Source organism: Scyliorhinus torazame, chromosome 1 (assembly GCF_047496885.1).
Source record: "Scyliorhinus torazame isolate Kashiwa2021f chromosome 1, sScyTor2.1, whole genome shotgun sequence".
In the NCBI taxonomy this organism is placed as follows: Eukaryota; Metazoa; Chordata; class Chondrichthyes; order Carcharhiniformes; family Scyliorhinidae; genus Scyliorhinus; species Scyliorhinus torazame.
Window position 1 is genome coordinate 338,874,707 of NC_092707.1, and position 23,274 is coordinate 338,897,980.

The 23,274-nt window shown below is 44.8% G+C and overlaps 1 protein-coding gene across 2 annotated transcripts in view; it reads left to right on the forward strand.

Moving 5' to 3' along the window:
* The window catches only part of spata17 (spermatogenesis associated 17), a 627,389-nt gene that overhangs the window by 167,958 nt on the left and 436,157 nt on the right, over nucleotides 1-23,274 (forward strand). For both annotated transcript variants that reach the window (XM_072509320.1, XM_072509330.1), the window contains one exon: nucleotides 5,326-5,474. In XM_072509320.1, the coding sequence (XP_072365421.1) occupies nucleotides 5,326-5,474 (149 nt within the window). The remainder of the gene's footprint in view (nucleotides 1-5,325; nucleotides 5,475-23,274) is intronic.

Consider the following 23,274-nt stretch of genomic DNA (forward strand, 5'->3'; position numbering starts at 1 on the left):
GCAAAGAGAGGTCATGAGAAAAAATTAGCCGACAATATTAAATTAAATCCTTAAATATTTTATAAACATTAATTTATGTGTTATACAGTATCCTAGGCTTTATTATTAGGAGCATAGAGTACAAGAGCAAAGAGGCTGGAGTACTGGGCACAGTTCTTGGTACCACACTTTAGGAGAAAGATGTGAACGCATTGGAGAGAGCTCAGAAAAGGTTTAGAAAAATTGGTCCTATATAAAAATCTTCAGTTATGAAGATAGCTTGAGAAGTTGGGACTCCCCCTACCCCCTCACAGGCCACCCCCCGACCCTTCCACGCCGTGTTCCTGCCGGCAGAGAGCAGGTGTGGATGGCGCCGGCGGGACTCGCCGTTTTCACGATGGCGGTTCGGTCCATCCCGGGCCGAGAATCGGCGGGCCGGCCGCGTAGAGCGGCCCCCGATCGGCGCCGCGCCAACCACGCCGGCACCAATGGCACCGATTTTCCGCTCTGCGGAGAATCGTGTGCCGGCGTCGGGGTGGTGTGGTGCGATTCGCACCGGTCGCGGGGATTCTCCGGCCGGGCTCCGGGCTGACAGAATCCCGCCCGATGAGTCGGATGGCCTCCTTCTGCACCATAATGATTCTGTGATTAAGTCTAGGGGAACCATTAGGCCTTTAAGGACCCAAAGAGAAATCTTCATGTAAGAGGTAAAGGGCATGGATAAAGTATTACATGAATGGTTGTACCTATCTTCACAAAGAAAGTGGATGATGTGAAGTAAAATAAAAGCAAAATACTGTGGAAGCTGGAAATTTGAAAATATCAAAAACGCAGGAAAGACTCAGCAGGCCTGGTAGTATCTGTGAGTAGAAAAACAGAGTTCAATTTTCAAGTCTGCATTACACTTCTTCAGATAATGTGAAGGTTACATTAAAAGAGGAGAGCAAATTTATGGACGGGAGAGTAATAGGTAGCAAAGATGTACTAAAAAGATTTGTTTTATTGGAATTTGGTGAGTCACCTGGTCCAGTTTAAATGCATCCTAGTTTGCTGAAGGAAACAAAATCAGAAATAGCAGTCATTCGTCACAATCTTCCAACCATCATTGGATACAGAAGTAGTGCTGGAGAACTGGAGTCTAGCTAATGTTATACCACTATTCTGAAAAGGGAAGAGAGATACATCAGGAAATTAAGGCCAGTCAGCCTAACATCGATGGTGGGGAAATTATTGGAAGCCATTATCCTGGGCAAATTAAAATTTCATTTGGCAAAGCACGAGTTAATCAAGGAGAGCGAGCATGGAATTGTTAAAGGCAAACAGTGGGCCGGAGAAGCCTCTGCCGTTATTCCCGATGGTTATTACGCCTCATGTGATCTGGTTAGATCTTGTGAGGCATTGCAATCCAGATCCCACCCACAATGCGCAGGGTCCAGACCCACGTAGTTAAGTGAGTTTAGAAATTCACTTAACTGTGCTGCTGCTGGATCGAACAGACACCCAGCATCTACTGGCCCCGCTGAGGAGATTGTCAGCCGGGCGTCGTTCAGCACTGGTCCCCACAAACGGCAGGGGAGGGGGGTCTCCCAGGCGATTGGAGGTCATCGGGTGGTCAGCATCTGGGCAGGGTGGTACTCTAGCACTGCTGGTGCCACCTGCACCTCTTGGCACTGCCAGGCTGGCAGGGGCACTGTCAGGATTCCCGGCTGGCATTGCCAATGTGCCAGGCTGGCATTTTTCCCACACCGGGGATCAGGCCCAGGGGTGCCCTGCCCCTAAGAGGTGGGATACAGTGGTCCTGAGTGAAGTGGGTTGGGCATTCAGGAGGTCCAGGGATCGCATTGGGCGGTCGAGAGACCGGAGCCACCATTTTAAAATGACGCCCCAATCTCTTCCTGCACCCCAGAACGGACTCTGATTTAAAAAAAAATTAAATTGAGCCCAGTATCTAAATAACCTGATTGAATTATTTGATGAAGTCATAGAGAAGGTTGATCAAGACAGTGTAAAATATGTTATATATGTGGACTTTGAGAAGACAATTGAAAAGTGCCACAAAGGCAGCCTAATAAGGGATGGAAGCCCATGGAATTCATGGGAAAGTGATTTTTGGGGCACAGAAAGAAAGCAAAGTATGATGATGGATGAATGTGTTTCAGACTGGGAAGTAGTTTGGAATGGTATTGACAATGTAGTTTTAATAATTTTAGGTTTAAAGATAACATAGAGAGGATGGTGAACAAGAGTGTATCAGCTTGAGTTCAATGCAGAGAAGTGTGAAGTGATGCATTTGGGAAGGAGATGTATGAGGAGTCAGTTTACAATAACTGGCACAATTTTGAAAGGTAGGATAAGCAGAGAAAGATCTTGGTGGTCACAAATCCTTAAAGGTGATGGAATCAGGTGATGAGGTGGCATAGAGGTGTAGAATATAAAAGGAAAATAAATTGTGCTTGAACTTTATAAATCATTAGTTATGCCTCAGCTACAAACTTTGGAAAATTCTGAGAACCACACTTCAGGAAAGATGTAACAGCCTTGGAAAGGGTACAGTGGATGTTTGCCAAGATTTTTAAAAATTAATTTTTTTCAGGCTATGGGCTTTGCTGGCTATGCCAGTGCTTGTTGCCCATCTCTAATTTCCCTTGAGAAGGTGGTGGTGAGCTGCCCTCTTAAACCGCTGCAGTCCATGTGATGTAGATACACCCACTGTACTATTAGGGAACGTGTCCAGGAATTTAACCCAGCGGCAGTGAAGAACGCCAATATATTTCCAAGTCAGGATAGTGAGTGGCTTGTAGGGGAACTTGCAGGTGGTGGTGTTCCCATGAATCTGCTTCTGTTGTCATTCTAGATGGCAATGGTCATGTGCATCTTGTTAGTGGTACACACTGCTCCTATGTGCGTCGGTGGTGGAGGGATTGAATGTTTGTGGAAGGGGTGCCAATCAAGCGGCTGCTTTGACCTGAATGGTGTCAAGCTTTATGAGCGTTGTTGGAGCGGCACTCATTCAGACAAGTTGGGAATATTCCATTACACTCCTGACTTGTGCCTTGTCAGTGGTGGACAGGCTTTGAGGAGTCAGGAGGTGAGTTACTCGCTTCAGGGTTCCCAGCCTCTGATCGACTCTTGTGGCCACAGTATTTATATGGCTAGTCTGTTCAGTTTCTGGTCAATGGTAACCCCCAGGATGTTGATAGTGGGGGATTCAGCAATGGTAATGCCATTGAATATCAAGAGGTGAAGGTTTCATTCTCTCTCAGTGAGCAGGTTATTGCTAAGTAAATGCCGCTTGATAGCACTGTTGATGACCGCTTCCATCACTTTACTAATGATTGAGAGTAGACTGATATGACAGTAATAGGCTGGGTTGGATTTGTCCTGCTTTTTATGTACAGGACATACTTGGGCAATTTTCCACATTGCCAGGTAGATGTCAATGTTGTACCTCTACTGGAAGAGCTTGGCTAGGGGTGCGGCAGGTTCTGGAGCACAAATTCTGGAGCACAGTGCCGTAAGCCATTTCGAGGATGCTATGAGTAATGAGGAATTCCACTTATATGAAGCTGGAAAAATAATGACTGTTGTCCTAGGTTTTGATAGAGTCCCCTCTTGCGAGTGGATCAGTGACAAAGTATTTAATAGGGGAGTATTTAATAGAGGTGGCGGGTCTCACCCACCAAATGGAAAACTGACAAAAGCCAACGTCACCTCTTTTAGGGAAAGCCCACCACATTAAATACTACTGTGGTACTTAATTGGACAGCACTAGGCATTCCCTGGGATTAAGGGCGCCCTGGGGAAGTAGTGGTTTACTGCCAGTATAACATCTACCCGAGGCGTCATACCATTACGGGATCCTAGACCACAGGTAAGTGATAGCGTGAGGGTGATTGCAGGGTGAGGGTCACGGGCGAGTCGGCCAGCAGTAAGGGAAGGGGATTAGTTCCCACAACTCCTCTTCTTGATGTTGGGTCCTTCAATCAAGGACTGATTGTCTTTGAACGAGGGACACCAACCCCACAACACCTCCCCCATCAGTTCTTGGAGCCTGCAAACAACCTTGCCCAGGTTATTTGACATGCTTCCTGAACGCTGGATCTCCTCTCCACCCCATCCATCCTGCCATTGGGTTAATACCAGCAGTGGCGGGATAAGGCCCTTAAGTGGGCATTAATAGTCCACATCGGGCAGCACGGTGGCACAGTGGTTAGCATTGCTGCCTACGGCGCTGAGGACCCCGGTTCGAATCCCGGCCCTGGGTCACTGTCTGTGTGGAGTTTGAACATTCTCCCCGTGTTTGCGTGGGTTTCACCCCCACAACCCAAAGATGTGCAGGTTAGGTGGATTGGCCACGTTAAATTGTCCCTTAATTGGAAAAAATAATTGGGTACTCTAAATTTTTTTTAAAAATAGTCCACATAGGTGTTCAATTGGCATCAGGGCAAGAAGGCCATTCACTAGTCTTCCCACCACTGACTTAACTGGGGTGGAGGCAGGAAGGCAGCAGGGTCCTCACCTGCCACTTCCCCCACCTGATTAATTGCCCTCTCCACCACCAGATTCACCATGGGAGGGAATTAAATTCAACCAATAGATTCAAAATCATTGACTAAAGATTCTGAGGGGTGTTGAGAATGTTTTTTGCTGATAGTTGTCAGAAGCTGGAAACTGGTGGATGTTTATTTCATAAATAGTTTTAAAGGTACTCGAAGTTAAGGAATTTATAAAGTTTGGGACAAAAAGCTGGCATGTGGGACTAAATACAATTGCTTTTTCAAAGAACCAGTAAACATACCATAGGCTGAATGGTCTTTATAATCCTACGAAAGTCACCAATAAGTTTTGAGTTTTGGTATGGAAGATCATCTGAATTGCTCATTTTATCCCCCGGATGAATACTTTCCACTGGCTCAATACGATGATGCATTGATGGCAATTCTGATGATGATTGTGGTTTATTGATGAGAGATATTTAAGGAGAGAAAGTGAGGCACATACTTAGCAGAATTAGGATGTAAATTGCAAAGGGTTAACAACAGCGGCTGATTCCAAGTTTTTATTGTGCAATATTCTGCAAAGCATTTTAACTCAATATAATATTGATTAACAGTTTCAAAATCAAACTGCTTTTTCCATCTCTGGACACTTTTGAATTCTCATCTATCAACAAAATGTTATCAACTTTCATGTTCTTTGTAACTGTATATCAAAAGGTATTACTTTTATAAATAATTTACAATAGAGAAGCTGGCAGCACTTACACAGACGTGCAGGTTCCTCAGTCATCAATAATGTGTCAAAAAACATGACAATAAAACATTTACCTTATCCTGTACCTGTCAGGGTCCCTTCCGCGATACTGCTGAAGTATTGCAACAGCGCTACAAGCCTTTGGAGCCAACCTTGCGGGTGGCAACATCAATCATGTCGGAGAAAGAGGCCAGAGAGGAGATGAAAAGAGAAGAATGGAGAAATCGTGTGCACGATGATATGTAAGTCACTATCTTTAACACCTTTTGTATGCATTTTTAATGTAGTTTGTAGGTGTTGTTAGTCTTGAGCATCAATTATAACTTGCCATTATTGATTTGGTAAAGTAATAATGCAATGTTATATTTCAATTTAAAAATAAAATACTTCCATTTTATATATAATCATTATGTACAGCAGAACATGGATACTTAGTTATTGTACCCTACCCACATTGGAGCAGAATCGAGACATAGCATACAATGCATGTGTCTAAAAACACATGTGCAGAACCATGGCAAAATGATCGACCATCCTTATTTGTTACTATAGTTGCCAATCGTGGCCCCAAAGGCAACTTGGTGATGTTGAATGTACAACAAGGATTGGCCTATGGGAATGTTGGATATTGATCTAAGGTGTGTCAGGTGGAGAGAGGCAATCAAGAAAGGAACAAGCAGTGTCCAGAAATAGTCTACAGTTTAATGTGGAGTTGGAAGGAGCACTTCTGTTCCTTCTTGCTCCACATTCAAGTAAGTATTTTTTAAAGTATCTTTGTTGGTTTCCAATGGCAACAGATCTGAACTCATTTCTGGTTTGTGTTCTGAAACAGGTTAGGCCTCTTAGTAGCATATGGATGTGTTTGCAACACTATATTGGTGTTGGACATTGGCTCAACAAACTGGACTTCTTTGACCCGGTTTTGTGCCTGTAAACAGGTGTAGTACAATTCAACTTTAAGGCCATAATCTAGTTAATTTGAAAGTGAAATGCAAACAGGATATTAATGTCACAATGACTGAGATGTGTTGCAACTTTAGAACTCCAACATATGCCATTCTTTCTAAATTAAGCACACTCCATTATGGGTTAAATTTGAACTGTGTAAACAAATGGGTTTTGAGCAAGTTAAAATCTTGCCCACATTGTTTTCCATCATAGTCCCCATGGTTTACGCCATCCCTCGTATCAGAAAAGCCACCAATATTGGCATGAACAGATTTATTACAAGAGTGGGGCTGTGCCAGTTTATTTATCGGCATTCACATCTATTGAAAATGTGATTTGAAACACAGGCTCCCACATATATAACATAGGCATACAATGCAGTTTGATAGAAAATAATATCTTAACTAAACAGTATATTAAAGTATATATATTACCTTTGGCTCTATTGCAGACTACAATCTGATAACTGTTAAGTTAGAGCTTTTCTTTACGGGTGGAATGCATAAAATAATTCACTTCAGTGACACTCTAGAGCATCCAATTTTCATGAATCTATAATTGAGATAATAGTTTCTACTCCATGGGCATGAAACCTGCCAGATTCAGACATTTGTGAAGATAAGCAAGTAAGTTAAGAGCATAATAATAAGACAAGTTGCTTCTTTACAATGTTACACATTACTTGCCACAATACAGGAAAAATGAACAAAACATTATGAGCATGAAATTTATTCATTCCAATTTTTGGATCCAGAACCCACACTTCACAGCCCACCCATACCCTTTCAGATCAAGGTGGGTAAGACACACAATTTCCTATGTTGCTCTCTTCTTTGCAGTGCTGCTGTCGAGCATTGCACACAGCAGGAGCCTCATCAGGTTTGGTGCAGGAAACGTGGTACAGCCAGCTGTTTTCTCATGAAGTAAGTCTGACTCAAAAGTGAAGTTGGATAAAAGATGACCAAAATAAAAACATCTTGCCAGGGGTCACGTGATGTGAGCACAGTCCATAACTGTGGCTCTGCTCATCTTGTAATCCTTTATTTTATCCTGGTGCCCATTTCATATTTGTCTTTTCTTGGAATATATGCCTTCTGCTGTGTCCCAGGAGGATCTTGATTGTGAAGGGGAGCCGAGGTAAATTGTAGAAAATCCTTGTTTCACCTTGGCGGTTGGAGTGGGGCCTGGCTTGCAGTGGCATTGTTGCTGGTGAGCGGACTCTCGCCTCGGCGGTACTTCATGCATCCAGATGATGGCCACCATTGAGAATGTTATTCTGGATGAAGATCTCGGCTCTGTGGTGTAGGTCTTTAGAGCTCACTCTGAAAATTTGCGAGGTATCCTTGAGAGAATGGTGGAGGTGCATTAGAGAGTCAGTGCATTCGGAAGAGCATTTTTACGGGTAAGGGTCCACCGTCAAGATGTTGAGATCCTGCTTCATGATGTGTCATTTATCCTGATTGGTTTGGGAGGTAGGAGTTGGGCAAGGTGTATCCATAATCCCGGTCCCTGGCAAGAAGTGGGAGGCGAGTTATCAATTGGATTTGGAGTTCGGCTGCCATGCTTTAGTAATCTTTATTTGGGGGCTGAGTACTTTAGGTTCAATGGGCACAGAGTATCCTTTCTTCAAGGCCTGGGATCGATTCAGCCCCCAACCACTGGTCCTATCTTATCCTATCCTCGATGTTCACTGTGAGGGGTTGGAGGTGGCTGAGTGGGCGAGTCATCCCCCCCCCCTCCCTTGGCCAGGTGTGGGTGCCAGTGCAGTGGCATGATGGAAGTGAAGGTTCTTCATTCGTTGGAATCCTTGAGAGATCCTGAGGAGTGTTTGTTGATCCTGATCCTGTCATGGCGTCAGCCTTCTCAAGTAACATAGATGGTGTTATTATTTTGCAGGTCTTCTATAATCCTGGACGTTACTCCCTTGTTATTGTGTTGTTGATTATTTATTGTTGTCTTTTCCCCTGAAAGGGCATGCGAGGTGTGAGCACGAGGGCAAATTTCGTCTGTTATCCTGTTGCAGCAAAAATCATATTGAGTCGATTATGTAAAATATGGTCTGTGCACAATTTAACTCCTTTTTCTCAATGTGTGTTATAATCCTTGTGGTTATGAGAGGGAAGTGCCTTTTTGACACCCCTTATCTCATTTATAATGAAAATGAGTGGAGCCAAGGATGGGGTGATGGATTGATAGTGGGTGTTGTAGCCACCTAAATTGGCCAACTCCCGATTTAAAATGGCGAACGGCAAAGGATGATGGGAAAGTCAGCCAACATAGACAGAAATCAGCAGGTGCAGGTTTACTGTGTATTTAACTCTGCAAAAGGCCAGACAACATCGATACCAGCGACCATCAGCATAACAATGTAGCAGCCATCTACATACTGATGAGCAATCCCCGGGAACAATAAGTAACATTTTGGACACACAAAGCAAAGCCAGACTCCCCGGCGCCAGCAGGGGCCAACACAAAGGAGGTGAACGAACACCTAAAGACCACCCATCGATTAGGGAACCGCTCCAGTATTGGAGAAATCGAACCAAGCGATTGGGACAAAGTCCAATCACTTGGGACCAGGTACAGGGTCCGCCCCGAAAGGCGGGAAGCCCCTGGGGACTATAAGAGTTAAGCCCCAAGTTCAAATCGCACTCTTCACCTCTTCGTCCTGCTCGGGTCACCCAGCAACACGAACCAACATTGACCGTGACTGGTGCAGTGACCGCCGACATAAGTAAGTCTTAATTCAACGCTCACTACAAGACAGGCGCTCCTAGCTACCAATCCGTACCAACTTCGAATCCCGCAGACTCAGAACCCGAACGAAAGGCCATTTGTTCCCCTGACCTGGTGGGCCAGTCCGAAGTTAAGTATTAGGCCTGTTAGTTGTAGAAGTAGCTTAGATGTAGAATTTGTGCATGAGTAGCGATTACTGTGTATGATAAATGTGCTTTGATTTGAATCTTACTAATCGGTGTATTGGGTTTTGACATTACTCGGACTTGAACCTCGTGGCGGTATCATAAAGATACCTGGCGACTCGAGAGCAAAGGTAATAAAACAGAGCAATTGAACCAACGGAAAATTAGCAACAGTGTGGAGCTGGATGATAGGGTTAGCTAAATCCTCACCGATACTGAGGATAGCCCCCCAGTTAGAGCTAACCATATCGGGTTTTAAATTTGTTTCTTTGTTATTTTGAATTAAGAATTCCATGCCTTTCTTCTTCAATGGCCAAGGCAGCTTATGTATCCTGGGGAAGAAGGGCACGTGATGGTACAGTGGTCAGTACTGCTTCTTCACAGCGCCAGGGGCCCGGGTTCAATTCCCACCTTGGGTGACTGTGCGGAGTTTGCACATTCTCTCCGTGTCTGCGTGGGATTCCTCCGGCTGCTCCGGTTTCCTCCCACAGTCCAAAAATGTGCAGGTTAGGTGGATTAGCCATGCTAAATTGCCCCTTAGTGTCCATGTTAAGTGGGGTTATGAGGATAGGGTGGGGGAGTGGGCCTAGATGCTCTTTCAGTGGGTCGGTGCAGACTCAATGGGCAGAATGGCCTCTTTCTGCACTCTAGGAATTCTATGGGTTCCTTCTGACTCTTCCTTAAGATTGGAGTTTTTTCTCGGAGTCTTTTTTCCCCAAAGCTATTAAAATGGGAGGATATGAGTGGTGGCACATTCTGAGATGGGTTTGGTTAATCCTTGGCTAGTCTGTTCAAGAGAGAGATTATTCTCAGTATCCTTCCTGTGATGGCGGACAGTGCTGGGCGGTAGTTGATATTTTTAGATCAGGCTGGGCGTTCTTTCCTTAGGGTTTTTCCCGCCTTTTCTTTTTCTTCCTCTCTTCATCCGGGTGAGAATGGTCCTGTTACTAATTCTGGTCCAGTTTCAGGGGTTCAGGGGAAGTAATCGTTACCCCCCCCCTGCCCGCCCCCCCCCCCCCCCCCCCACCACCACCACCACCACCACCACCTCCCAGGGTGCCCAATTGTTGAGTGTCTTGAAGATTGTTCTTCTCTGTGTTGATGGGGTCTCCCCTGTTGGAGCTGGTGTAATCGTCCTTTTTTCTTTTCAGTATAAATGGGGGTGGTGCACTGCCCTGGATGTAGTGGCAGAGCTGCAAGCCTGGCTCGATGTGGGTATTGGAGTGTACTGGAGGTCCTGGGAGCATTGATTCCTGTGTGTTGGGAGGTGCTGGGCGAGGCCAGGTCTAGTGCTTTGGCTGGTATCCTGTTGGACCCTGGAGCTTGGGAGTCCACTTCTGAAGATGCCAATTAGGAAAGTCCTGAGAGACTGGGTATTGCTGTTTCGGTAGCCTGGGGTTGAGCTAAGAATTGTATTTTGGTGACATCCTGTTGGATCCTGATCCTTTGTTATCCTATAGTTTAGTTCTGGTACCTCTAACTCATTTTCCTCTGCTTTTCTTTGGAATGGCTGAAAATGTGAGAATGACAACATCTTCCTGCATATGCCCCTTCTCAATTTCCAACTAACCTTAATCCTTCTGTCTGCGATGATAAGCAAGCTGAAAATGTTGTGATCATGGACCTCTTGTTCCCACCCAAATTCCTTCCCTCACACCAACCTTTCAAGTTTCTGCTTTCAAGCACTCAAGAAATGCAATTTCTCCAGCCACAGGAGTCCCAGGAAGAGGAAAGAGAAAAATAGCACAGTACCAATGAGAGGCCTTGCAACTTGACATGACCCTTGCAGCAACTAGCTCAGGTATTGGCATTGCAGCCAGGTCAGTCTAAAACAATGGTTTGTTTGTCAGCTCAGAGGAGCATGAGGTGGCAAATGAACACTGCTGCAGATAACACCCATGAAGATCTTGATGGATGGCATACAGCTGAGTGTTAAATGGGCATGCATACTGAGATGCTGGGTGCATTTGCCGGCCTGCCAGGCAACCTGCTGTTTCTGTCAAGGAGCATTAAGACTCCAACTGCAAGATGGCAGAGGCCATTGCTCAAAGATTGGTTTCTCCGTAGCCTTTGCATATGCTGCGGATGCATATGCACTGGCATTGCTGCCCCCTGACCTGTTGCACACTTTGTGTGGTCAGGTTACCTCTGATATCACTGTAAGGATGTGGCAACACTCTGTGGATATAGTTGTCACAACTGTGATATTAGCAAGATGAGTGATTATCACTGCATATAATTTGACAGCAGAAGCTTTCGGCAGAAACTGAAAAGGTTAAGGAAAGCTGATAGCTGTATTTATAAAACAACAGATACAAATAAATATATTTTCTTTGCTGTAGGAGCAAGGGTAGATGTATAATATCTTGTAAAGCCTCAATTAATGTAAAGAATAGTCTTCTAAAAGTGCAATTGCTAGCAAGTGTGACTGCTGGACCACAAGCTCAAAAATGATTAACTCAACTAGATCTCTGGGCTGTTGTCATCCTGTGTGATCTGGTGAAGGCAGGTGGGGTGGAGTGAGTGATATGAGTGTGCTGGACAGGTATTTACATATGGCTGTGGACCTTCACAATCATCAGCTGAGGGTGGGTGACGAATGAGCTGCTGGTCCACTAGGAGATGCAGAGGGGAACTTGATTGTGCATAATTAATGAGCTTCCAAGTGCTGAATCTGGCGCAGGATCCCAGTATTCTGGTCGACAGGACAGGCGCCGCCGGAGCTCCCCGCCACTGCACTTATTCTCAAAATGGATTATTCCGCCCTGAGGATTACATAGATAGCACATTTAGAGAAGTGGTCACACCGCATCTAAGAAGTACACAAGCAGAGAGAGAATGGGTGACTACCAGAGTATCTAAGAGGAGCAGGCAGGTAGTGCATGAATCTCCTGAGGCTATCCTATTCTCTAACAACTTCTCCATTTTGGAGATTCGTGAGCAAGATGATTCCTCAGAGGATGATAGCAAGAGCCAAGTTCATGGCACTGCAGGAGGTCCAGCTGCAAAAGAGGAGAGGAGGAAGAGCAATAGTGAAATATTGGTAGGTGATTCCATAGTTAGGGGAGTAGACGGTTGGTTCTGCAACCGCACGGTTGGTTCTGCAGCCGTAGATGTGACTCCAGGAGGGTATGTTGCCACTCTGTACCAGGGTCAAGGATGTTACTGAGCGGCTGCAGCACATTCTTTGGAGGGAGGGTGAGTAGCCAGACATTGTGGTCCACATTGGGACCAATGACATAGATAGGAAAGGAGATGGGAACCTAAAAGCAGATTTAGGGAGTTAGGAAGAGAATTAAAAAGTAGAACCTCCAGGGCAGTAATATCAAGATTACTCTCAGTGCCATGTACTAGTGAGCATAAAAATCGAAAGATTGAGCAGTTCAACTCATGGCTGGAGAAATGGAGTCAGAGGAAGAGCTTTAGATTCCTGAGGCATTGGAATACTTTTATTGATAGAATTAGTGAAGGCAATATAAGTCGTCAAATGGGGTTAGAGTAAGGGGGGAAAATAAAAAACTCCTGCCTACACTCTGCTCATTTGTCTCATTGCAGGACAAACTCCAGTCGAGCTGGACATTGAGGGTGTGGTATCCCTTGCAGTTCAAAAATGGCACCCCATGCTGCCATGGGGAACACAGAGGCACGTGGGTGCAGATGATGATGCCGTGCACCTGGGGCATACCTGCTATGAGGGCAAAGCCCATGGTCCTGGTGTCCTGGTTGACCTGTCCTGGTGAATGTACATATGGGCCCTCGCAAGTAGCGCATTTGTGACCTCCCTTATGCACTTGTGCGCTGCTGACTGGGATATACCACACAGGTCACCTGAGCAGTCCTGAACTGAGCGGCTGGCATAGAAGTTCAGAGCGGCAGTGACCTCCAGGGCCACAGGCAATGGGTGTCTCCCAGTCCATGTGGTGCCAACCCTTGCATTACATGGCACAGGTGCAATTTTCTCTGGTACTGGACCTCTGTCATCTGGAGGTAGGAATCTCTACGTCGTAACACTTGTGGCCGGTAGAGTCTCCTTCCAGGCTCCGCCATGTGTTGCCCTGCTCCCAGAGGTTCAACAAGCCCTGCCTCCCCCTCCTCTGCAGGGCACTATTCCTGCCGCATGCAGCGGCACACCATCGTTGCTGCTGGTCGATCGCAATCAAAAGAATTGCCAACACAACTGGCTCCATAATTCTCCATAATACGAAGCGAACATTCAAGTGATCGATGAGGGGTCCTAACAATGCCCTGATGCTCAGTCCTCTCAGAATGTGGAACATCCATTCTTGCGCATCCCCCTATGTGAGCGTCTTACTGTCATAGAATTTTTGCACTGAGACCCCTCCCTCTCCTGTCACACAATAGCCACTTCCCTACAGTTGCCCCTCTCAACTCTGCCTGAATAAAGCGCGTCAACCCTTGAGAGCCTCAGCAGTCCGTGTGTTCCCCCGAAGCGTGAGGTGGGATGGCAGTTGAGTGCATTCAATGGACCTGCGATCGAACTTCACAGAGGAACAAGGTGCTGTCCCTCAGCATCCCTTGAATGGGGTAACTGATGAGTGAATTCACCATAATGCCTTGCATAGGGAGCCCCATCTATGTCACCTTTTAGTTATGTAGATGTGAGTAGTATTTTAGTTTAATAACATTATCAAAATACAGAAAACAGTACAAGGACACCAAACACATGGCACCCCAGTACACACTTGCCACCTCCCCCCGCCTCCCCCTGATGTATTATGTACTCTGGGATAACACAGACCGAAAGATACTCCAGACTTTGAAGTAAGTTCAGTGTGATTTATTGAACCATTAGCACAGTTCTCTATGAGTTTGACTCTCCTAATCTTGCTATAGTAACTCAGTCGAACTAACCAGTCTGCTCTAAGCCCCGTGGTGGGTGTGATGCTTCTGATCTGCCCTGTCCTACTCTCTAAGTGTCGCCTGTGGAAAGAGAAAGAGCATGTGTGCCCTGTCCTTTTATATGGGTTACCCCCTTGTGGTAGTGTCACCTCTGGGTGTCTTGACTGCTCATTGGTTGTGTCCTATTCTATGTGTTCATTAGCTGTATGTCTGCATGTCATGACATCTCCGGTGCTCCCTCTAGTGTTTACTTAGTTGTAGTGTATTTACATTATCCCCTTGTGTATTTACAGTGATGTATATCCCCAAAGAATACAACACTAAGTAATTTACATAGCATTTACATAGAATTTACAGTGCAGAAGGAGGCTATTCGGCCCATCGAGTCTGCACCAGCTCTTGGAAAGAGCACCCTACCCAAGGTCAACACCCCCACCCAACACGAAGGGCAATTTTGGACACTAAGGGCAATTTATCATGGCCAATCCACCTAACCTGCACATCTTTGGACTGTGGGAGGAAACCGGAGCACCCGGAGGAAACCCACGCACACACGGGGAGGATGTGCAGACTCCGCACAGACAGTAACCCAAGCCGGAATCGAACCTGGGACCCTGGAGCTGTGAAGCAATTGTGCTATTCACAATTTTAAGATTTAAGCTTTCCTTTTTAACATCCATACAACTTAAAAACAAAACCTTTATCAGAAGCACATCAGGTTAAAGTCACTACTGAAAACATTTATAATTCTGAATTCACCAAATGATCAAGAGATAGTCTTTTGATGGCAGAGATAACAGCAGTACACCTGCTTGGTCTGGCTTCAGCTCCAACACTGAAAACGAAACTAAAACACACCCTGCAGCCTGCTCAAAATCGAAAGTAAAAAGCTGACAGACAGCCCAGCTCCAACCACTCTCTGACATCGCTGCAGTAGTAAACACCCATTTCTTAAAGGTACTCTCACTACAGATATTTATATACATACCCATTTATAAACACCCATTTCTTAAAGGTACTCTCACATGACACCTCCCCCAAGAAAAAAAAACATCAACTTCAAGATGGTTTCATTTTTCACCTTTTCACTAACCTTTAAGAAATGCACACAGTAAATATACTTTTTTGTTTCATAAAACAACACATGCAAACTGGAGCATTGGTTATCACAGCTTTCGGGCAGTCAAATGCCTGTTGAAACTCCGCTGTTCATTGAAATTTTCGCCGTTTCTTCAGCAAGTCCATCAGTGGAGCAATCACGCTACAAAACCTTTGCACAAATGTTCGATGAAATCCACTCATGCCAAGAAATCACATTATTTCCCTTTGTCTCGAGGGTATTGAAACCTCCTCAATAACTGTTGGTTTCACATCCCGTGTGACCATTCGACCCTGTCAGATTGTATAGCCAAGGAAAGTGACTTCGGCTTTTCCAAATTCACTTTTGGCTAGGTTTACTACCAAACCCGCCTCCTGAAGTCGATCGAATAACTCCATCAGATGTTTCAAATGTTCTTTCTATGTCTGGCTGAAAATTACCAGATCGTCGATGTATACCGCACAATTGGGTGTTCCTTAAACAACTTTGTTAGTAAACCGTTGAAATGTGGCTGGTGCGTTTTTGATGCCAAATGGCATAACTTTAATTTGGTATATACCATCTGGAGTCACAAAAGCTGAAATCTCCTTCAACCTTTTGGATAAAGGTACCTGCCAGTAACCTTTAAGTAAATCCAATTTGGAAATAAAAGCTGATTGTCCCACTTTCTCAATGCAATCCTCCAAACGTGGGATAGGATAAGAGTCTGTTCTTGTGTAGCCACGTAAAATGGCTGCGTTCCGATTAATCTGGCCAAAACCCAGTTTGAAATGGCTAACCCGAAAGACTGCTGGGAAAAGCAGCTAACAAGCCACAAGCAGGCAGCTGCAGACAGTATTGCATATTCGGCTCTGGGGAAATTAGACCAGATCGATACTCAGGGCTATCAACAGCCCATCAACCCAGGTATTTGCAGTTACATTCAGGACTGTTTGCAGCCCATCTATCCAGGCATCTGCAGTTAAATCGGCTATCCCCGGGAACAATTGCAACATATTAGCAATTGAATACCGGGCCAGACCTGTCGGCGCCTGCAGTGGCCGAAACAAAGACAGGTGAACGACAATCCCCCGATCGAGGAATCGCCTCACCATTGGACACATCGACCCCAGGGATTGGGGACAAATCCAATCACTTGGGACTCGGGGTCAAGGGCCGCCCCGGGAGGCGGGAAGCCCCTGGGCCCTATAAAAGTGAGGGGCCAAGTTCAGATCTCGCTCTCCTCTTCGCCTGCTCGAGACCTTCGCAAGAACAGCAACCGGCAACAATAAGTTTGAATCCAGCGATCGCTATCCGGTAAAGACACCTAGCCACCGACCTGTAGCAGCCTTTTGAATCCCGCGGGCCAGATCTGATTGGACAAGCCATTCGTTTCCCTGACCTGGTGGGCTCTTCCTAAGTTAAGTATTGGCCAGTAGTGATAGGTTTATTATATAGAAAGTAGTATTAGGGTATTAATATTGCTTGTTGTATATAATAAATGACCGTTGTTTTAATCCTTACTAAGCGGTGTGCTGTATTATTAATCATAACCTGAACTTGAACCACGTGGCGGTATCATAAAGATACCTGGCGACTTGTGAGCAAAGGTGACGTAATCAGAGCCAATAGACTAAGGTTAAAAAGAGCAACACTTGTAACTGCATTAATCTTTCTATAGTCCACACACAACCGTTGGGTACTGTCTGGTTTTGGTACCATCACTATTGGTGAGCTCCATTGGCTGCAACCCACTTCAATTATTCCATTTTTAAGCATACTCTCAATCTCTTTGTTAACCTGTGCCAATTTAAACGGGTTAAGTCTGTATGGATGTTGTTTGATTGGAACAGCATTTCCCACAACCACATCATGTATAGCCATTTTAGTACTTCCCAATTTATCTCTACAAACTTGCCCACGTGATATCAAGAACTCTTTCAGGTCAAATTTATCCCAATTTTTAAGAACATCCTCGTTTTCCAATTTAATTTGAGGTATGTCAAATTCACAGTCATCTGAATTTGGTTCGTCACTTTGAGTTAGAATCATTAAAACCTCCTGCTTTATTTCTCCTTCCCTTTCAAAGTACCTTTTAAGCATATTCACATGACACACTCGGTGAGTTTTCCTTCTATCTGGTGTTTTTTATTCCTTTCAATCTGATAAGGTCCACAAAAAATTGCTTTTAAAGGTTCAACTACCACTGGTAACAACACTAAAACTTTATCTCCACTGGCAAAACTACGAACTTTGGATTTCTTGACCGCTACCCGTTTCATCACATTTTGTGTAACTGTTAAATGTTGTCTAGCCAATACACCTGCTCCATTTAATCGTTCCCTAAAAATTGACTCGTAATCCAATAATGTAATGTCCGATTTCTCACTCACCAATTTTTCCTTAATCAATTTAAGTGGTCCTCTTACCTCATGACCAAAAATTAGTTCAATAAGACTAAATTTGGTTGATTCATTAGATGCATCCCTAATTGCAAACTGTACGAATGGAATTCCTTTATCCCAATCCTCTGGATAATCTTGACAATAAGCCCTCAACATTGTCTTTAATGTCTGATGCCACCTTTCTAACGCTCCCTGCGATTCTGGATGGTGTGCAGTTGCTTTACATTGTTTTATTCCGAAACTATCCATAACTTCTTTGAATAACCTTGAGGTAAAATTTGATCCTTGATCTGATTGTATTTCTGTGGGTAGTCCATATCTAGTAAAGAATTTAAGTAACTCCTCCACAATCTTTTAGCTGTAATATTATGTACTGGAATGGTCTCTGGAAACCTAATAGACACATCCATTATAGTCAAAAGATATTGATTCCCACTTTGCGTTTTAGAGAGCGGTCCTACGCAATCAATTAGGACCCTTGTAAAAGGTTCCTCAAATGCTGGTTTTATCACTGCTTGAGGTTTCCCTATCACTTGACATGATTGACCAAATTTAACTACATCTTTATGTAGTCCAGGTCAAGAAAAATGTTCTGGATTTTAGCTTGAGTTTTCCTTATTCCCAAATGACCTTCCACTGGTACCTCATGTGCAACTCGCAACACCTCCTTTCTATACCCTACCGGCAATACTACTACCACGTTTTTCATCCGCCTGCATATGTAAAGGTCTCCATTTTCTCATCAAGACATTACTTTTACGGTAATAACACTCTAGTTTACACTCAGATTCCTCTTCCATGTATGCTTTCTGATATATCCGTTTTATACCTATATCTTTTTGTTGTAACTCCGTCAATTATCCTGAACTAAAAGTATCCGCCTCATCCTCCACCTGTTCTTGTTCTTTTTCAACCATCTGATCAAAAATCGTTTCTAATAATTGCACTTCAACTTCATCTTCACTCTTTGATTTCTCCTCTTGTCTTAACCTGTGACTTTGTGACCTTGTTACTACACAATACGGAAAAACCCCAGGATATTCGTCCTTCAACACTTCAGTTGTCTGATTTTGCACTGGCTTATCAACCACAGTAGGCATCACTCCCACCTGCGATCCAGGTATATCATTACCCAAGATAAACTGTATTCCTGGACAAGATAGTTTCTCTATTACTCCTACTACCACTTCACCACTCTTCACTGGACTTTCCAACCTTACCTTATATAATGGTACACTACTCCTCTCACCCTGAATTCCACATATTACCACCTTTTTGGGAAATTTTTTTCCAAAACTACATAACTCCTCATCTCTTACCATTAAAGATTGACGAGCTACCGTATCTCTTAAAATTGTGACTTCTTTACCTGCTCCTCCTGATACACATGAGTAAACTTTACCCACACAAGTAAATTCTTTAAAGAGATCTGGCACCTACTTATCAATCATCTCTTGACCAGGCTGTACAATCTTTTGCAACTCCTTCGCTTCACTTGGGCTTTCCTTTACCACTCTAACAAATCCCACTGTCTTATCCTGTTTTACCACATCAGCCTTTCCAGTGCTTTTCTTCAACCACCAACACTGTGACTTTACATGGCCTAGTTTATTACAGTGAAAACATTTGAAACTTTTCATTTCTTTTCCACCCTCCTGGATTTCTTTTTTAATGTGAGGTACACTCTCCTTATTATCTCCCATCAGATCACCTTTACCTTTACCACTTGAGTATTTCTCATGTCCCCAGTTTCTATCCATCACAGGCTGAAACTAATGTCGGAAATCAAGCTTTCATTTATGAGCTAATTCATAATCATCTGCCATTTCTGCTGCTAATCTCACAGTTTTAACCCTCTGCTCTTCCACATGAGTTCTCACTACATCAGGAATTGAATTTTTAAACTCCTCCAAAAGTATAATTTCTCTGAGAGCTTCATACGTTTGGTCTACTTTCAAAGCCCTTATCCACCTATCAAGATTACTCTGTTTGATCCTTTCAAACTCCATGTATGACCAGGTTCTTTCCTTAAATTTCTAAATCTTTGTCTGTATGCTTCAGGCACTAGTTCATGTGCACTAGTTAATCAAGATGGATTTTTTTCACCTCCTCATACGAACAAAAAACAAAGAACAGTTCAGCACAGGAACAGGCCCTACGGCCCTCAAAGCCTGTGCCGACCAAGCTGCCCGACTAACCTACAATCTTCTACACTTCCTGGGTCTGTATCCCTCTATTCCCATCCTATTCATGTATTTGTCAAGATGCCCCTTAAATGTCACTATCGTCCCTGCTTCCACCACCTCCTCTGGCAGAGAGTTCCAGGCACCCACTACCCTCTGTGTAAAAAAACTTGCCTCGTACATCTACTCTAAACCTTGCCCCTCTCACCTTAAACCTATGCCTCCTATCAATTGACCCCTCTACCCTGGGGAAAAGCCTCTGACTATCCACTCTGTCTATGCCCCTCATAATTTTGTAGACCTCTGTCAGGTCGCCCCTCAACCTCCGTCGTTCCAGTGAGAACAAACCGTGTTTATTCAACCGCTCCTCATAGCTAATGCCCTCCATACCAGGCAACATCCTGGTAAATCTCTTCTGCACCCTCTCTAAAGCCTCCACATCCTTCTGGTAGTGTGGCGACCAGAATTGAACACTATACTCCAAGTGTGGCCTAACTAAGGTTCTATACAGCTGCAACATGACTTGCCAATTTTTATACTCAATGCCCCACCAATGAAGGCAAGCATGCCGTATGCCTTCTTGACTACCTTCTCCACCTGTGTTGCCCCTTTCAGTGACCTGTGGACCTGTACACCTAGATCTCTCTGACTTTCAATACTCTTGAGGGTTCTACCATTCACTGTATATTCCCTACCTGCATTAGACCTTCCAAAATGCATTACCTCACATTTGTCCGGATTAAACTCCATCTGCCATCTCTCCGCCCAAGTTTCCCAACAATCTAAATCCTGCTGTATCCTCTGACAGTCCTCATCGCTATCTGCAATTCCACCAACCTTTGTGTCGTCTGCAACTTACTAATCAGACCAGTTACATTTTCCTCCAAATCATTTATATATATATTACTAACAGCAAAGGTCCAGCACTGATCCCTGTGGAACACCAATAGTCACAGCCTTCCAATTAGAAAAGCACCCTTCCATTGCTACTCTCTGCCTTCTATGACCTAGTCATTTCTGTATCCACCTTGTCAGCTCACCCCTGATCCCGTGTGACTTCACCGTTTGTACCATTCTACCACGAGGGACCTTGTCAAAGGCCTTACTGAAGTCCATATAGACAACATCCACTGCCCTACCTGCATCAATCATCTTTGTGACCTTCGAAAAACTCTATAACGTTAGTGAGACATGACCTCCCCTTCACAAAACCAATTTGCCTCTCACTAATACGTCCATTTGCTTCCAAATAGGAGTAGATCCTGTCTCAAAGAATTCTCTCCAGTAATTTCCCTACCACTGACGTAATGCTCACCGGCCTGTAGTTCCTTGGATTATCCTTGCTACCCTTCTTAAACAAAGGAACAATATTGGCTATTCTCCAGTCCTCCGGGACATCACCTGAAGACAGTGAGGATCCAAAGATTTCTGTCAAGGCCTCAGCAATTTCCTCTCTAGCCTCCTTCAGTATTCTGGGTTAGATCCTATCAGGCCTTGGGGACTTAGCTACCGTAATATTTTTCAAGACGCCCAACATTTCGTCTTTTTGTATCTCAATGTGACCCAGGCTATCTACACACCCTTCTCCAGACTCAACATCCACCAATTCCTTCTCTTTGGTGAATACTGATGCAAAGTATTAATTTAGTACCTCGCCCATTTCCTCTGGCTCCACACATAGATTCCCTTGCCTATCCTTCAACCCTTTCCCTGGCTACCCTCTTGCTTTTTATGTATGTGTAAAAAGCCTTGGGATTTTCCTTAACCATATTTGCCAATGACTTTCCGTGATCCATTCTAGCCCTCCTGACTCCTTGCCTAAGTTCCTTCCTACTTTCCTTATATTCCACACAGGCTTTGTCTGTTCCCAGCCGTCTAGCCCTGACAAATGTCTCCTTTTTCTTTTTGACGAGGCCTACAATATCTCTCGTTATCCAAGGTTCCTGAAATTTGCCGTATTTATCCTTCTTCCTCACAGGAACATGTCCATCCTGAATTCCTTTCAACTGACACTTGAAAGCCTCCCACATGTCAGATGTTGATTTACCCTCAAACATCCAATCTGGGTTATTCAGTTCCCGTCTAATATTGTTATAATTAGCCTTCCCAAAATTTAGCACATTCACCCTAGGACCACTCTTATCCTTGTCCACCAGCACTTTAAAACTTACTGAATTGTGGTCACTTTTCCCGAAATGCTCCCCTACTGAAACTTCTACCACCTGGCCAGGTTCATTCCCCAATACCAGGTCCAGTACCCTTACCTAGTTGGACTGTCTACATATTGGTTTAAGAAGCCCTCCTGGATGCTCCTTACAAACTGCCCCGTCTAAACCCCTGGCACTAAGTGAGTCCCAGTCAATATTGGGGAAGTTGAATGCTCCCATCACAACAACCCTGTTGTTTTTACTCTTTTCCAAAATCTATCTACCTATCTGCTCCTCTATCTGCCGCTGGCTGTTGGGAGGCCTGTAGTAAACCCCCAACATTGTGACTGCACCCTTCTTATTCCTGATCTACCCATATAGCCTCACTGCTCGCTGAGGTGTCCTCCCGTAGTACAGCTGTGATACTCTCCCTAACCAGTAGCGCAACTCCGCCACCCCTTTTACATCCCCCTCTATCCCGCCTGAAACATCTAAATCCTGGAACGTTTAGCTGCCAATCCTGTCCTTCTCGCAACCAGGTCTCTGTAATGGCAACAACATCATAGTTCCAAGTACTAATCCAAGCTCTAAGTTCATCTGCCTTACCCGTAATACTTCTTGCATTAAAACATATGCACTTCAGGCCACCAGACCCGCTGTGTTCAGCAACTTCTCCCTGTCTGCTCTGCCTCAGAGCCATACTGGCCCTATTCCCTCGTTCTCCCTCAATGCTTTCACCTTCTGACCTATTGCTCCAGTGCCAACTCCCCTGCCATACTAGTTTAAACCCTCCCGTGTGATACTAGCAAACCTCGCGGCCAGGATATTTATGCCTCCCCAGTTTAGATGCAACCCGCCCTTCTTATACAGGTCACACCTGCCCCGGAAGAGCTCCCAGTGGTCCAGATAATGGAAACCCTCCTCCCTACACCAGCTGTTTAGGCACGTGTTTAGCTGCTCTATCTTCCTATTTCTAGCCTCACTGGCACGTGGCACAGGGAGTAATCCCGAGATTATAACCCAAGAGGTCCTGTCTTTTAACTTTCTGCCTACCTCCCTGAACTCCTGCTGCAGGACCTCATGCCCCTTCCTGCCTATGTCGTTAGTATCAATATGTAGAACAACCTCTGCCTGTTCGCCCTCCCCCTTCAGGATGCCCGCTACCCGTTCGGAGACATCCTGGACCCTGGCACCAGGGAGGCAACATACCATCCTGGAGCCTCTTTCACGTCCACAGAACGCCTATCTGTGCCCCTGACTATAGAGTCCCCTATGACTATTGCTCTTCTGCGCTTTGACCCTCCCTTCTGCACATCAGAGCCAGTCACGGTGCCACTGCTCTGGCTGCTGCTGTTTTCCCCTGATAGGCTATCCCCCCCGACAGTATCCAAAGGGGTATACCTGTTCGAGAGGGGGACAACCACAGGGGATTCCTGCACTGACTGTCTGCCCTTTCTGGTGGTCACCCATTTCTCTGCCTGCGCCTTGGGAGTGACCACA